A 14,279-nucleotide genomic window follows, 5' to 3' on the forward strand; every position below is an offset into this window, starting at 1 on the left:
TGAGGACATTTTGTAATGAGCTACATACCCCATTTATGAAGAGATCAGTGTTCTGTTTGGCATTGATGTAGTAGTACTCATTAATCTAAGTTAGACTTGCATTTGCTAAAGCTGGCAAGGCGCTAAAGTTTTCATGAAGTCATGTCAAACTACTCCAGAGTAACCTGGATTGAATAAGCAAGATTCCAATGCCCAAATCAATATATTCTCCTTCAAGAGAAGTTCACAATTTTGTTCAATGACATGTCATCCATGCTCACAATTCACAAACCTCAACTTACATGAATCAATCAGGTATTCAGGTTCTCTTCTCTATCAAAAATCACAGACAATAAAGTTACAACCCAAACAGTTGCACAAAATTTGTATCAGAACAGGTGCTGATTGGGTTTCTGTGTGAAACTTAAATTGTTACACATCAAACATCAAAAGATGGGATATGAAGATACACTCTGCTTAGCTATAGAAATGTGCCATGATAGATCAAAGCTTCCAGAAGTCAAGGGCCCAGCAGTTGCATACAAGTCTCTTGACATGTGCAATAGTAGGGGTACATCTTCTCTAGAGAAAACGAAAAAACGAAAAAAAGGAAGTTAGCACAAATGAAGATTAGAGAGTGTTTTTTCTAAAAAAACTTACCTTTATTGAGACTGATTTGAATCAATCGAACCAAAGCCCTCCAGTGGCCATACCTATGATTGAAAAATCACTGTTAATGCTACTCATTTTCACGTAGACGGCAAACGTGCAGTGCCAATGTTCTGGGGTGATGGATCATATGATTGATTTGGTAGCAATGTAGCAGTAGCTGATGCATTAAGTACTATGAATAAATGTTATTAAACCTTAGATTTTTGCTCCAGGAACATCAAGAAACAGCAAGTTCAAGCAGGTAAATCTCCAGAACCCATAGGGAATGATAAAATAAGCTCCAAATTCTATGTCAAGAAAATCAATTTTTGGATTTATATAAGCTTCAAGAAAGCTAGGCCTATCAATATCAGCCAAATGAATATTTCTTCCAGTTCATACCAATACCCTGTTTTGTCCTATGCCCTGTCAAATTAGGAACCTCAACAACACTCAGTGCATTTAGTGACCCTGCTGAAGTGGGAAGTGCTGAACCTGGAGAAGTTACATTTATCGCCTAATATACGCCAGCAAAATGTATTGCTCCAGATTATTACCATTTGACAAAAAATTGAGTTATAAATTATTCTGAGATTAAAACACGGGTTCATAACTTCATAAGATACTGAAGCGCTTGAACTCAATGCTTTACAATAACTTAATATTAATAACCAAGCAGTCACGTAAAACAAAATTAATGAGGATGCAAAAGAAATAACTTTACCCGGCAAAAGATCTTCCCTGTAATGAGACCATAAGGCACAGCTCCAAATTGCCTTGAATCTCTAGAAGCATAAATATTATCGCCCTGCACCCAAACATGACCTTGTGGTACCTAGAATTATAGATCATCCAGGGTCAGAATGTGAGGTTGAAGAAAATGGTCATAACTGATAAAGGAAAGAATAGGAAGCTAAACAACCATGGAACTCATCATGTCCCAACATTACACCTGGAACACACTGAAGGACCAATAAATATGAACATAAAAAGATGTCAGAATTTGAAAACAGGAACACCCCATTCTGGTGGCTTTTTGAAAACCAAACCTCAACAAGTCAAATTTTCTGCTACTGATTGTAATCATTTGAAACACAACTGTAGGAATTGCATCTTCTGACGGTGTGATACAGTGATAGTAGCACAGGGTTTACCAGCACGAAATCCTAATCCAGTCAGTATCAATTCATAGCAGTAGTGATTATTTTTAGGGCTAATAACACCATATCTCATACTGGAACCAGTAGTTCAGACATTATATAATCCAACGACCATGTACGATTTCAGAGTGGAGCTCATAGAAAACGTCGCTGTAGCTTTGGTGCCTAGAGTACCAATTACCAAAATCACAATTCACCTCCTCAGCAAATGATGCAAAAACACACGCCATTCACGCTTCTCAATTCGAGGAGTTAAATTTACTAGCAAGTATGAAGCCCATATTTCTACAAAAAAAAAAAATCTGAAACTTCTGTAAATCAACAATGCTCTCAAACACAGATTGCCCAGTAACCTCAGGAAGCATAGCAGAGAATAATAAACAATCACTAATCAGAAGCTGCGGTCGACAATGGCAGACCACCCTCTAGCATCAGTGCGTACACCCCAAAACCAAATTGCAATCTTTACAGCACCAGGAGTGTCAATTCAATTGAGCCCCCCAAATCCATCACGGAGGCAGCATGGCTAGTAGCAAGAGCACAAAACAACACCCCGAGCCAAGGCAGCACTCACCACGACGGTCTTGGCGGCGTCGCTGTTCCCGGGGTCGACGAGGTAGGTGACGGAGTCGCCCCCCATCCCGACGACGCGCTTGGCGACCGCCTTGCGCGGGTCCTCGGGGGAGATCATCAGCACGACGTCCCCTGGCTCCACGCGCCCGAGCCTCACGCTCACCCTGTCCACCGCCACCACGTCCCCGGCCAGGTTCATCGCCGGCAGCATGCTGGGGCCCCGCACGATGGCGAGCGAGCAGAGGTGGTGGTCCACGACGTGGACGGCGCAGAACGCCTGCGCCACCAGGAACGCCCGGGAGAAGGCCTCGCCCGCGATGCTCCGCCACGGGATGGCCCCCACGCGCCGGAAGAAGCCCGACATCGCCGCTGCGGCGGCGGCGGCGAGGGACGAGAGCTCGGAAGAAGTTAGTCGTGTTCAGGGGGGGAGCACCCAGATGGCCTTGCGCTTCTCTCCCATGGGCCTCGCGTTTCTTGGGCCCAGAAACAACATGCTGGGCTTCAACCCATCATGGGCTGAAACCCAGGCGTGTCGGGTTCAGCTGTAGCTTTTTCTTCGAGTCTCGAAATAAAAAAAAATGTTTTCCTTTGAGGAATACGTACACCACAATACCAGAATAATTTTGAAAACAACTCCATCCAAAGAAAACACGATCACAGCGTAGACTAAGAAAGCCAGCGGGACACCAGCTCAGACTTGGTTTCCATGTCTCTAGAAATACATATATATGTTCTACGGTGGTGAATATATATAGAGAGCCGGCATACAGGACAAGTTACTTAGATGGTTAACGAAAGATTAATAAAGGTAAATAAAAGAAGGTCCTGGTAAGGCTTGATCTACTATGGTACTACTAGTATATGTATATGGGGGGCTGTAACTGGGGCATCATCCTCGCCTTCCTCCTGCAGCGACAGGTAGCTGGGGCTTCGCCGTCACTCTAGAAGTACATGAGCTGCTGTTGCTGCTGCTGCTGCTGAGCTGCAGCTGCAGCGTTGATGCCAGGGTAGCCGCCGTCATAGATAACCTGGCTGGCCCCGGCGTCCATCCCCAGTGCAGCCTGCTTCAGGGCGTGCTGGCCCATTAGGGCTGGGTTCGCGGCAATCTTGCTCAGGGCCAGGCGCTGGTAGGCAAGGAAGTCAGTTGCCGACACGCCGGTGGGGAATGGAGACGGTGCTGGAGGGGGGAGCGGCGAAGATGCTGTCCCTGGTGGAGTTGGCTTGTTTCCCCAGGAGCACTGCAAAAATTCCAGGCAAAGATTGAAATTCAGCAAAATTCCAAAATCAATGTAATTATAGATTGCTAGTGGATAAACAAATCGTGTTCCATTTATTGGTGCAATACCATGTATGCACTAAAACTATGTCTCTTAAAAACAAAGGGTTGTTTACTTGATGGTGCTCTAGGAACATTTAAGATTTCGCTAAATATAGACGATGCAACTGTCTACAGACTTTTCAATAGAAAGGAAGCCTGAAAAGGTCAAACGAGATATACCCTTATTGGCCTCCCGCCAATCAGTTGGCCATTGCCCATCTGAATTGCCAGTGCAGCTTCCTCATGGGTGCTGTACCTCACAAAGCCAAAGCCCTTGTCACGTGTTACACGGACCTCCTCGATTGAGCCAGCCCCAAGTGAATGAAAAAACAGGTGCACATCATTGTTGGTGGCCTGATGGCGTAATCAAGAAATAGGAGGGCATTTATAAGAGCGAATAGAAAAGCTATGTATAATCAAGATAAACAGCAGACATTCCATTGGAAGAGTATTACCTCATGAGGAAGACCACCAACATAAACAGTGGTAAAAAGTGGGTTATTTTCAGGACCATCTTCATTTGAATTCTCCTTTCCAGCTTCTGCAGAACATGACAGAATTGAAATGATACTGTTTGTAGTTTCAACCCGTAACTGGGAACAAGTACAGCATTATAAAAGTTCCCATCTTACATACAAATTGGAAATTGAAAAAACTAAGGTTAGAATGCAGTAGACAACTAAAATCTCTAGAATCCTTCTAATTTATTCTTTTAAGGGAATAATTAAATTAAAATTATTTAAACTTATTAGTGAAAATTGAACATGAGAGCTTTACTCAGTTATTACACATTATATCATAACAACAGACTAAGGAAAAAGAGATGCTGAAGTCAAAGCACATGTATTCACCTGATGAACCATTTATCTGGTCCACCTTGGTGTCCACACTTTGTTTTTCATCACCAGCATTAGCACCTTTCGTCGCCCAATTGCAACGAATTTGACGGTTGCCAAGCCACTTCCCTGACAGTAGAAAAAAAAAACAGGCGTAATCACTTTGGGAAAGCTGACGACTCCAAAATGGAACATAGAAACATGGAAATAGGGAACTCACCATTCAAGTCATTTATCGCATTTTGAGCATCCTGTTAACGAATAATGACATAGCAAAATGAAAAGGTACGTCCAAAAGTTTTAAACAACTGCACAAAGGGTTTAAAGATCATGGTGGAACTACCTGCTGATTCCTGAAAGAAACAAAACCGAACCCTCTGGATCGTCCTGTTTTCTGGTCCCACATAACCCTAGCATCTCTGCAAAATTTACCAAGCCAAAACGGTAAGCAGATATTTCATGTACTCAACACTAGGAAACTATTCTGCTAACAATGTCACGGTGGACAAGCAAAATGATGGAGGTGGGATAAGAGTTAGGCAATGCTTACGAGCAGGTAGAGTATCCAGAAAAAAAGGCAAATAGAGCAGCATCAGTGATTTCTGGGCAAAGATCCCCAACAAAAATATTAAAATGGCCTGCAGAGATGAAGATTCAACACCACCGCTTATCATTAGAATTCAGAAACCATAAATTCATATCTATGTACCTGCATGACACTTGAAAGAACAAGTACAATACAAACACAGAATATAATAATATATAAATATAAACATCTTTCAGTTCCAAACCTGATGTATCCTCCCTCTGAGTACTTGTATATGCCCAATTGACTTTTATTGGCTGACCATACCTGATTTTTGGGGACTCCTTAGCAATTTGAGCCAAAAGCAGGAGAGTGGTTCATAGAAGTAAGCATGCAACAAACCCAAAATACTTACAGTGGTTTGCCGTTGAGAGATAAAATTGCTAGTGCAGCAGATCGGCGGTCATAGTAGTCAATGAAACCAAAAGACGACTGCAACATCAGAAGGGAAAGTGTAAAGATCACATTGCCACAAGCAATCTATCTAGCAAATATATGATAAGCAAACCTGTAAATCATTAATAATTAACAGATTAAACAAAGGAAATGTGGCTTCTCAGAAAGAGTGTGTATTGACAGCGCTAGAAATATCATAATTAAGTCATTTCTATTTTTGTCCATTCAAAATTGATTTATCAAAAAATGCCCAACATTAAAAATAAAATGTTCCATCTACTAGCTTTTTACTATGGCACTTTTGTATCTTGCTGAAACAATATGCCAATCCCAAAGATGAAAAAAAATATAGGTCTTGATCAGTTCTAACCACAATCAGTAAACTCTAGTATGTTTTGAACAGATATTACAGCATAATTTGTTTAGATATTGGTACAGAAGCACCATGTGATCCCACAAGTCAAACCATAGTAACATACCACGCTCAAGTCTTGATACCATTCCAATTTACAATATTGCACTCATCAAGTTTTCAAAAGCTAATGGACATGTCACATACCTAGCTAAACAAGCTAGGGTGCAAAGAGTATATGTGCTTTCCAGTAAAAGAATGTTGGCACACAGCTGCACTGTATTGTAGTGAACTAGCTGAAATTAGACAGCTAAAAACCCTAGTATTTAATATCTACAAGACTACAACTAAAAAAAGGGGGCGGCTCACCCTTCTCCCTGGTAAGTGAATTTCCATATTGCGCTCTATAGCACATTTTCATTTACTTTGCCCCATAAGTTGAACTACCAACAAATGCAAAATAATGACAAATTTTAGCACTATTTCTCATACTGTACTAATTTATAGTGATTATATATACCTAATAAGTATTTCAGTGATTTTAATACTTATAATACATTATCATGTACCAAAATAATTGAAACTATTTCAGTATTGAAATCATTAAAGCGGGTATTTAATTCATCGAAACAAGTGCCGAGTACAATGAAAAATATGACAAGTAGTACAAGAGCATGTTACTGTGTGTATATTTCCATGGCAACTAGACTTATGGAGGAAAGCAAACAAAAAATGAGATGCAGAAGGCAAGATGGGTTTTCTGGGGTGCTATTTTCTGCTACTTTTACAAGAAAGAAAGATGAACCTTTTCTTTTCTGATGAGCTTGCAACCTTCTACTGGACCAATACTTTGGAAGACTTCCTGCAGTAACGTGTCCGTCACTTGAAGATGGATATTGCCAATATACCTGCCCAGAATTTGATCAATGAGCACAGTATAAATGAATAACATATAAAAGCTATTCGACATCAATTTGCAGGTTTGCAGCAAGAAGTGAACAATTTGATTGTCCCTCACAAAACATTGTGCACAAAGGACATATATTTTTTTGGAACACTTGAAAAGTAAGGAAGCAAGGAAATATTTTTTTGGAGATATTTTTTGAAATCAACTTTTAGCAGTACAGCAGTCGCTACGGCAAAGAAACGCTACCAACACTTACACGCTGCGGCATGTACTTGAATCAAACCCAGGAGGAAGGTTTCCGCTAACTATGGGCTCTATCTGCAAAAAAAAGCATACAAAGTGTAAGCAAAAGATTTCCATGAAGAACACAGATACATATATGATTTCAGAACACAGTTGACATTTGTCTTAAAAAATGAAGAACATTGGTGTCAAACAGATAGGTAAAAGCTGTATGAAAGAACAAAACATGAGAAACATACAGGGAACATGGATTAACGGTTTCATGGAGGATTTCCCATATTAATTCTCATATACAAAACTATTATGTACCATTTCATGATTTTTGTATTACTGTTGAACAAAAACAGCGCATTAAGATTCAAGACAGAAGTTCTAACTCTATCCAAGAACAAAAGGGTGTAAGGGGAAACGATAAACCTCGACTTGATTATAGCATGTACAATGATGCTACAGCATATAATCTCGAAAGTACCATAGACAGATTCAATCCAACGAAAACCCTTAACCCAGCAAAGCCTACCAGAAATCTAAATTCCTTTTCCCCACACGGGCACGCACCGACATCGAGGATTCCCAGAATCGTGAGGAATGGCGAGAAAATTGAGAAACGGAAACCCGGACCGCGGAGTCCCCACGATTCCACCTGAAAAAACCCCGAATCCCTACAATTCCACCGGAAAAAACCCCGAAGCCCCCTACCGGCCACCGCCCGCCCACCACTCCGCGAGAACCGAAACCCCCAATCGATCCCCCGCACACGCGCCCCCAAAACCACTAGCCCACGCCCACCGCATCGATCGAGCCGGACAAACAGAAGAAAAAAAAAAGTTAGCAGATGAGAACTGAGAAACCGAGGAGAGAGAGTCTTCCCCACCTGCGGCGCGGCGAGGAGACCGGGGTGCGGGTGGTGCCCGGGGAACAAGGGCGGCTGCTGCTGCTGCTGCTGCTGCTGCTGCAGGAGCAGCGCCTGCTGCATCAGCTGCTGCTGCTGCTGCGCCGCCGCCGCCGCCGCGGCCTGCTTCATCCGCTGCTGGTGCATGCCGCCGGCGATCGCCCCCCGCCGGTTATTAGGGTTTCGTCGGGGCCGAAAACCCCAACGGGGAGGAGGAACCAAAAAAAACGAAAAGAAAAAAAGAAAAAAAAAGAAAAAAAAAGGAAAGAAACAAAGAGAAAAAAAAACCCTCGAAGCCGAGGGGGGAAGAGAAGAAGAAGAAGGGAGGAGCCGCGCCGGGTGGGTCGGAGGGGGACGAGAGGATATTTCGGCGGGCGGCGTTTTCGACATAGCCCCCCGGATTTGCGCGGATTCTGAAATGAGCCCGCGGTGTCAGTGGGGCGGGTCGCTTCTAGAAGGGGGGCTGGTTGAGGTAGCGGAGAAGCGGGAGGGGTGGGGTGCAAAGTGCGAGCTGCTGGTGCTGCGGGCGGAGGCGGGTGGGCGAGGGTATTTGGTGCGCCGGTGTTGAGGTGCGGCGGCTGGGGGTGCGGGGCCCACCTTTCAGCGAGAATAATTGGGCGGGTGTACGTGGGCCGGGCGCACGGAGCGGAGGGAGGTGGAGCGGATAGGGGGGGTGCGGGACAGTGAGACAGAAGACTGGATCCGGTGCGCGTCGGGCTCGGTGTGGCCCGTCCTGCTGCGACGGTGCAAGGCCAGGATGTGTGTCTCCCGGTGAGACGGTGCAGCGCACAGCACGTGGCAGAAAGAATTCGCGTGCTGGTTTTTGCAATCTGCACGTGTTCATAGCAATTTTAAAAGTATATTTAATAATTTTTAAATGTGCATATATACCGTATCTGACCCGGTTTCCACTCGGGTGTTGGTGTGACTCGATGATTTTTATTACTTTTAACGATTTTTTTTCTTTTCACTTGCTACGTTCTTGAGTTTTTGTTAAATGGTCGACTGCAACTAGTCAATATCATCATATAACCAGCACATGGAAATCTTTATGGGCGTGATTGGTTTGAGGACCGGCGTACCCTGGCTCTCATCGCATCAGAGATGCAAGCTCTAGGGCTCAGGCTGGCCAGGTTATTCAGCTACAACATGCTTTTATTCGGTTGTATTTATAGAGCCAGGCTAGTTGTTGTGTCTGAGTATATAAACTAACAGTAGTATTTTTTTTACACCAAATCAGCACCAACTAATAATACTATTTTCACACAGCAAACCAGCATCCGTCCTAGCCGCCCGAACAGAATGAATGCCAACTGTTTTTTCCTGCCTATGCACGTCTTCTAAGATGTCATCGGCACACCTCGTGATCCTAGCTCCACGGAAATAATGAATCTTTCTGCATCGCGGGAGCTAGCCCTAGTAGGTAGCTTAGGCAACCAATCAACTTAGGGTGGGCATTCGATTCAGTTCGATTTCTTGGTTTTTAATAAATTCAGTTCAAAAAAATAGGAACTGGTCGGTTCCAAAAAAATTTAAGAACCTACTATTTCGGTTTAGTTTCGGTTCGAACCGAATAACCGATTTTTTACTAGAAGATAAAATAAAAAAATACATACATGTTCTATAGCAAATTTAGACGATACTTCATCTATTTTAGTGAATAATAATTGAGAAGCGAATGATAATGATATAGTAAGAAAAATATATGACAATTGAAGTATGATATATCACATATAAACTAAATATAGTTTTACAAAATGCAAGGTTGATATAATTCGATTCTTTCGATTAATTCGGTCACTTGAGAGTAGGAAGATAATTTTTCTCGGTTTTTTCGGCTCCGTGCTTTTTGAAACCGAATAGGAAACCGATTTTTTCAATTTCGATTATTTCGGTTCGGTCTCCATTAATTATACCACCATAACATGCATGTCCCGTCCGCGGCAAGACATTTTTGCCCTCGCGATCGAGTCCGTAATAACGGTGCTAGCTAGGTGCATGGCTGCGGGTGCTAGTAGTTTTTGTTGTTCCACGCGGCCGCAGCGTTGCATAGGAATGAACTAACCTTTGCGCGCAGACGATCTGCCAGCTGCGTGATCACCCCCCGAGTTTAGAGTGAGAGTAGATAGGTGACCGGTCGGCCTCCACGCGCGCGGCGCCTAGCTAGTCTGGTCTGGACGGGCCTTTAACACGAGACGAACACACGCGGAGGGACCGCCCGGGTAGATTTGTTCGGTAGCCGATGCCGCGCGCGTGCCGCCGGCCGCGTTCTTCGTCTTCACAGCTTGAGGTCCTGTTTGGTTAGTGTCCTAAGAATTTTAAAACACACTTTGACTGCGATTAGATATGTCAAACAAAATCAGTTCACAAAACTAACTCTAGAATTTTTGTTCTAGAAACCCTGAAGAATCTAATAAGACCTTTAACTACGTGATTAGAAGATAGTTACTATAGCATCACTATAGTCAATTATCGATTAATTATTATCATTAAATTCGTCGCGAAAAATTACACTCATTCCTGAAAAAAAAATTGTAAATAAATTTCATTAAGCCCTCCATATATGCGAGAAGGTATGTTCTAGTTTCTAGCATAATAGACCCCGAAAACCGGCCGGCCTACTGCCGCACAAACGGAAGTGCACATTGTTTATTGTTTATTTATTTCGTCATGCAAGAACGCAACGCAACCGGTCAGTCGACGGCCACCCACGTAGTTTTTTTTAAACCAAAAGCATCTCTAAAAGTTTGCTAAAATTAATTTGACAAAACTTGTAATTTGGCAACTTGCTAAAATATATATCAAGTAAAAAAAAGACTATCTCCAAGAGTTTGCCATTTAAACTTGATAAAATTAAAAAACAGGCCCACATATGCTTATCTATTGGGCCCGGATCAACTACTGCCCCTTCACATCCCCTCGCTGTTCCTCCCGTCGCGCGCCGCGCCGTCGCCCCGTCGCGATCAGCCGCCGCAGACTCCAACGCCGGTGGTCATCATCTACTCCGGCCGGCCATCTGCTCCTCCCATCAGGTCAGCATCTACTCCAACGCTGATTGATCTCGTTTTGGTCAGAAAATCATCGTGAACTCCTGTATCCAGCCGGCCATCATATTTTGGTGTGTGATCTAGTGTTTTGATCTCCGTACTGCCGACCAGGGGTCATGCATTTTTATTCTTCCTAGTGCTGCTGCTCCATGTCGAGGCCCTACTGCGGCAGGCACAGCGGCCGGCGGCCTGGGACACGCGGAGCACGCGCCGCAGCCTGGGACACGCGGACTGGACGATCGATGGTCAGCGGGAAGAAGAAAGACTGGATGCGCGGCGGATGTCACCGCGCACATTTGCACACTGAAGGCCGGTATTTGGCAACTTGCCAAAAGATGTCGAGTCAAATGCAAAACTGTTGGAGGTCAGCCTTGTGAAACTCTCTATTCCTGGGCAGGCTTCCCCTTTCCCCTTTGCTAGAGAGAGGAGAACCGGCGATTCGCTTGGTCCGCCGCCGTTCTCGCCGGCTCCCCGCCTCCGTAGGCCGCTCCGGTGGCGGAGGAGGTGGGGATCCGGCGATTCGACGCGCGGATCCACCTGTATAGCTAGGTTTAGGCTTTAGCTCCTTTATCCACTGCGTCTAGTTGGCGCTGGGGGGATATTTTGGTGCGCCGCTCCGTCTCCGTCGTGCTTGCCGGCGATGGTGAGCAGGACGTGGCTGTGCAGTGGCAAATAAGGTGCTTCGGGGCCTTCTCTGACGTTGATGGCGATGGATCCAGCGTCGGCTTCGGCGAGGCATCTGCGAAGCTGTCGTCTCTCCATGGCGGGTCCGGCGAGGCGCCCGGGGGCTCGCCCTGCGAGATCTGCTCCGCCCTCTTCCTCCATGGTGACGGTGCCGGCTTCAGCTCGGGCTCCGACAGTGGGGTCCTCCAGTGCTGTTCCACTGCCTGAGAGGAAGAGGTGCGGTTTTTGTTTCCTCGGGGTCACTCGCGTTCTTTGGTTCGCTTGCGGCTTTGGAGGCTGTAACACCCCTGTGTTAATCATGCTCGCTAATCATGATTTATCTCGCTAATCATGGACTCAATTCGTCATTAGCGCTAATCGCGTTCGCTTAGTAAACATCTACTTAGCCGTTTTCGATCTCGTTTTTATCACCGATCCGAGTTTCAAATCAAGTTTCGCCTAAATCGAAAGTTGTAGATCTTTCCTTCTTCTACAACTTTTATTTTAGCCAAATTTCAAGTTGCTACATGAAATTTGGAGTTTCAGTTAACCAAAATCAAGTCAAAATCCTTAAATTCGATCACTGTGCTCTCCAGTGCCTTCACTGTGCCGCACCGACGCCGTCCTGGCGTCTGGCTGCCGGCGAGCGACGCCACGCGTCGGCAATCGCGCCCCGACGTCGCTGAAGCTCAGCCTTATCGTCTCCCAGAGACGTCTCTGTGTTCCTCATCCCCTTTCTCTTCCTCGAGCTGCTGCTGCGCAGAGAACGAGCTCGAGCTCGAGCTCGCCGCCGTCCGTCCCGCCGGCCAACTCTCACAACCCTGCTTCGTTTCCGCGCACCCGGAGCCGCGCGACCTCACCTCGCACCTACTCCGCCCCTACCCGAGCCCGTTCGAGTTGTTTCCCGACCGAATCGGGCGTTTCCATCGCGGCCACCATTGCTGTCCTCATCGAGCTCCGCCCCCTCTCCGTCGAGCCGCTCCTCCGACCATCCTCCACCTCAAATCGAACCGTGGTGAGCTTCCCGGCAACCTCCTCTCCCTCTCCGAACTTTTCCCCGCCCAAATCCGGCGCCGCCGCTGCCGATTCGCCTCCGCGCCGCCGCAGGCGCTCGGCGCGCCGCGCGCGCACGCCGCGGGCCGCCCTGCGCGGGCCCCGCAGGCCGATGCCGCGCGCCTCGCAGCCGCCAGCCCCCGTGAACCGCGCCCCTGCCCCAGCGCCGCCGCGGGCCGCTCCGCGTGCGCGCCCTGCTGCGCCGTCGCGTGCGCCGGCCCGTCAGGCTGCCCTGGCCGCGGGCGGTCCAGGCCGCGCCGCCGTCGTGCGGCGGGCGAGCCGGGACGCCGCCGCCGCCGCCCTGTGGCCGCCGCGCCAGCCACGGCCGTGGCGCGGGCGAAGCAGAGGGGGCGGGCCTGGGTCCCTGATGTGTGGGGCCCGGCTGTCAGCCCCCCCCTTTTAATGTTTTACTTTTTTCTTATATAGGCGGCAAACTTTAAAAATCTATAGAAATTCGCAGAAAAATCCTAAAAATGCAAGCCCAATTTTGTTAGCTTTCTAAAACTGAGATCTTTAGAAGAAAAATACCCATGCATGTCAAATGTCAGTTTTAGCCCTACTAGATTTTACTTTGTGTTTGAGTTTGTCTATTTTATTTCTGCAGTTCTGTTGATCTAAAAATTCTGAAAATAATTTAGTAGCCTCATCTTATCATGTGTAGTCCACTGTAAAATTTTCAGATGCATGGCCTATGTACTTGGTTGTGGATCTGTAGTGTTTGTTTCCTTTTCTAGGGCTAAAAGAAATGTTTTTCTATCGTCTTTAATTGTTGGAAAAATTTGTGAGGCATGCTTTACTACTTTCACGTTGATCTGGTTAATTTTGTTGCTGGGTCATGTATGAAAGTTAGGTTTTACTTTTATTTTGCCCTAGCTATGCTTTTTCCTTTTAATATGTTAGTTAATTGTTTCTTGCTTATGAAACTTTAGCAAAGCTAGTTCTGTCTCACTCCTTGCTGCTCTAAGCAAGTTAGTAGTTGTTGTTTTGGAAGGAAACACTTCAGGATAAAACAAGTTGAACTTCTGAACTGCATTGCTTTATATTGTTTTGAAATGCATCGCATCATAAGCACTCATATTTTGCGCTGTGTCATAATGGTTGCATGGCATATTTTTATTCGTGTAGACGCCGCGAACGAAGCTGTCCACGAGCTAGTTGCTGAGCCGGTCCAGGAGCCACGAGCAGAAGAGCAGCAGGAGGACGCCGTTGAGCACGCTCCAGAAGCTTTCGTTAACCCCGCTGACCTGCAAGGCAAGCCCCGGAGCATAACCTCTATTTTCAGTTTTCAACGTTATTAGTTAAGTATTTGTGCATTTATGTTCTAGGAGTTGAATGGAACCATAGTATGCATGTTTTCCCTAGGTACCGTGGGCCTATACTAGTAGGCAGGTGTCGATAGAAATGCTCTGCTAAATAAGATTTCGGTAGAAGTCGAGTGATTGCTGTCACTCGCGAGTTTTAGGATCTTGATCCCTTAGCTATAGTTTCGATATGAGTTGATGAGTAAAAAGAATTGGAGACCGAGCAGAAATGAGTTGGAATATGGATATGGAATAAATGAGAACATGACCTTCCGCCTGTGTCGATTGAGGACCATACCGTTGTTGGCCCTGATGACCGAGT

General features: G+C 45.7%; 2 protein-coding genes across 3 annotated transcripts; both read right to left on the minus strand.

Annotated features, from left to right (window-relative positions):
• Positions 1 to 180: 180 nt before the first annotated feature.
• On the minus strand, positions 181 to 2,893 carry LOC120644977 (mitochondrial inner membrane protease subunit 1-like). 2 transcript variants are annotated; one of them, XM_039921716.1, is made up of 4 exons: positions 2,365 to 2,893; positions 1,355 to 1,465; positions 640 to 692; positions 181 to 556 (listed from the first exon to the last, which is right to left on the minus strand). In XM_039921716.1, the coding sequence occupies exons 1-3, from the start codon at positions 2,725 to 2,727 to the stop codon at positions 642 to 644; spliced, it is 525 nt and encodes a 174-aa protein (XP_039777650.1). In that variant the 5' UTR covers positions 2,728 to 2,893; the 3' UTR covers positions 181 to 556; positions 640 to 641. The 2 variants fall into 2 exon arrangements, with proteins under 2 accessions (XP_039777650.1, XP_039777649.1); XM_039921715.1 differs by having other exon boundaries at positions 181 to 561; positions 2,365 to 2,886.
• Positions 2,894 to 3,001: 108 nt separating this feature from the next.
• LOC120644976 (oligouridylate-binding protein 1B-like) lies at positions 3,002 to 8,227 on the minus strand. Its single transcript, XM_039921714.1, has 12 exons — positions 7,876 to 8,227; positions 7,015 to 7,076; positions 6,657 to 6,759; positions 5,459 to 5,535; positions 5,309 to 5,370; positions 5,068 to 5,155; positions 4,861 to 4,936; positions 4,738 to 4,768; positions 4,533 to 4,646; positions 4,137 to 4,222; positions 3,862 to 4,035; positions 3,002 to 3,601 (listed from the first exon to the last, which is right to left on the minus strand). Exons 1-12 carry the CDS (start codon positions 8,038 to 8,040, stop codon positions 3,305 to 3,307), a joined length of 1,335 nt encoding a protein of 444 aa, XP_039777648.1. The 5' UTR covers positions 8,041 to 8,227; the 3' UTR covers positions 3,002 to 3,304.
• Positions 8,228 to 14,279: the final 6,052 nt, after the last annotated feature.

The sequence above is a fragment of the Panicum virgatum genome, chromosome 8K (assembly GCF_016808335.1).
Source record: "Panicum virgatum strain AP13 chromosome 8K, P.virgatum_v5, whole genome shotgun sequence".
NCBI classification, from domain to species: domain Eukaryota; kingdom Viridiplantae; phylum Streptophyta; class Magnoliopsida; order Poales; family Poaceae; genus Panicum; species Panicum virgatum.

Bases quoted from the DNA above. Each gene is read 5' to 3' on its own strand.
- LOC120644977 (XM_039921716.1), bottom strand. From the start codon at position 2,727: ATGTCGGGCTTCTTCCGGCGCGTGGGGGCCATCCCGTGGCGGAGCATC. The intron at 1,466-2,364 runs GTGAGTGCTGCC...CTATAATTCTAG, and splicing joins ACGCCGCCAAGACCGTCGTG to GTACCACAAGGTCATGTTTG. The intron at 693-1,354 runs GTAAAGTTATTT...TTTCAATCATAG, and splicing joins CAGGGAAGATCTTTTGCCGG to GTATGGCCACTGGAGGGCTT.
- LOC120644976 (XM_039921714.1), bottom strand. From the start codon at position 8,040: ATGCACCAGCAGCGGATGAAGCAGGCCGCGGCGGCGGCGGCGGCGCAG. The intron at 5,156-5,308 runs GTTTGGAACTGA...TCATCTCTGCAG, and splicing joins TCAGAGGGAGGATACATCAG to GCCATTTTAATATTTTTGTT. The intron at 4,647-4,737 runs GTGAGTTCCCTA...TTCTACTGTCAG, and splicing joins TGCGATAAATGACTTGAATG to GGAAGTGGCTTGGCAACCGT.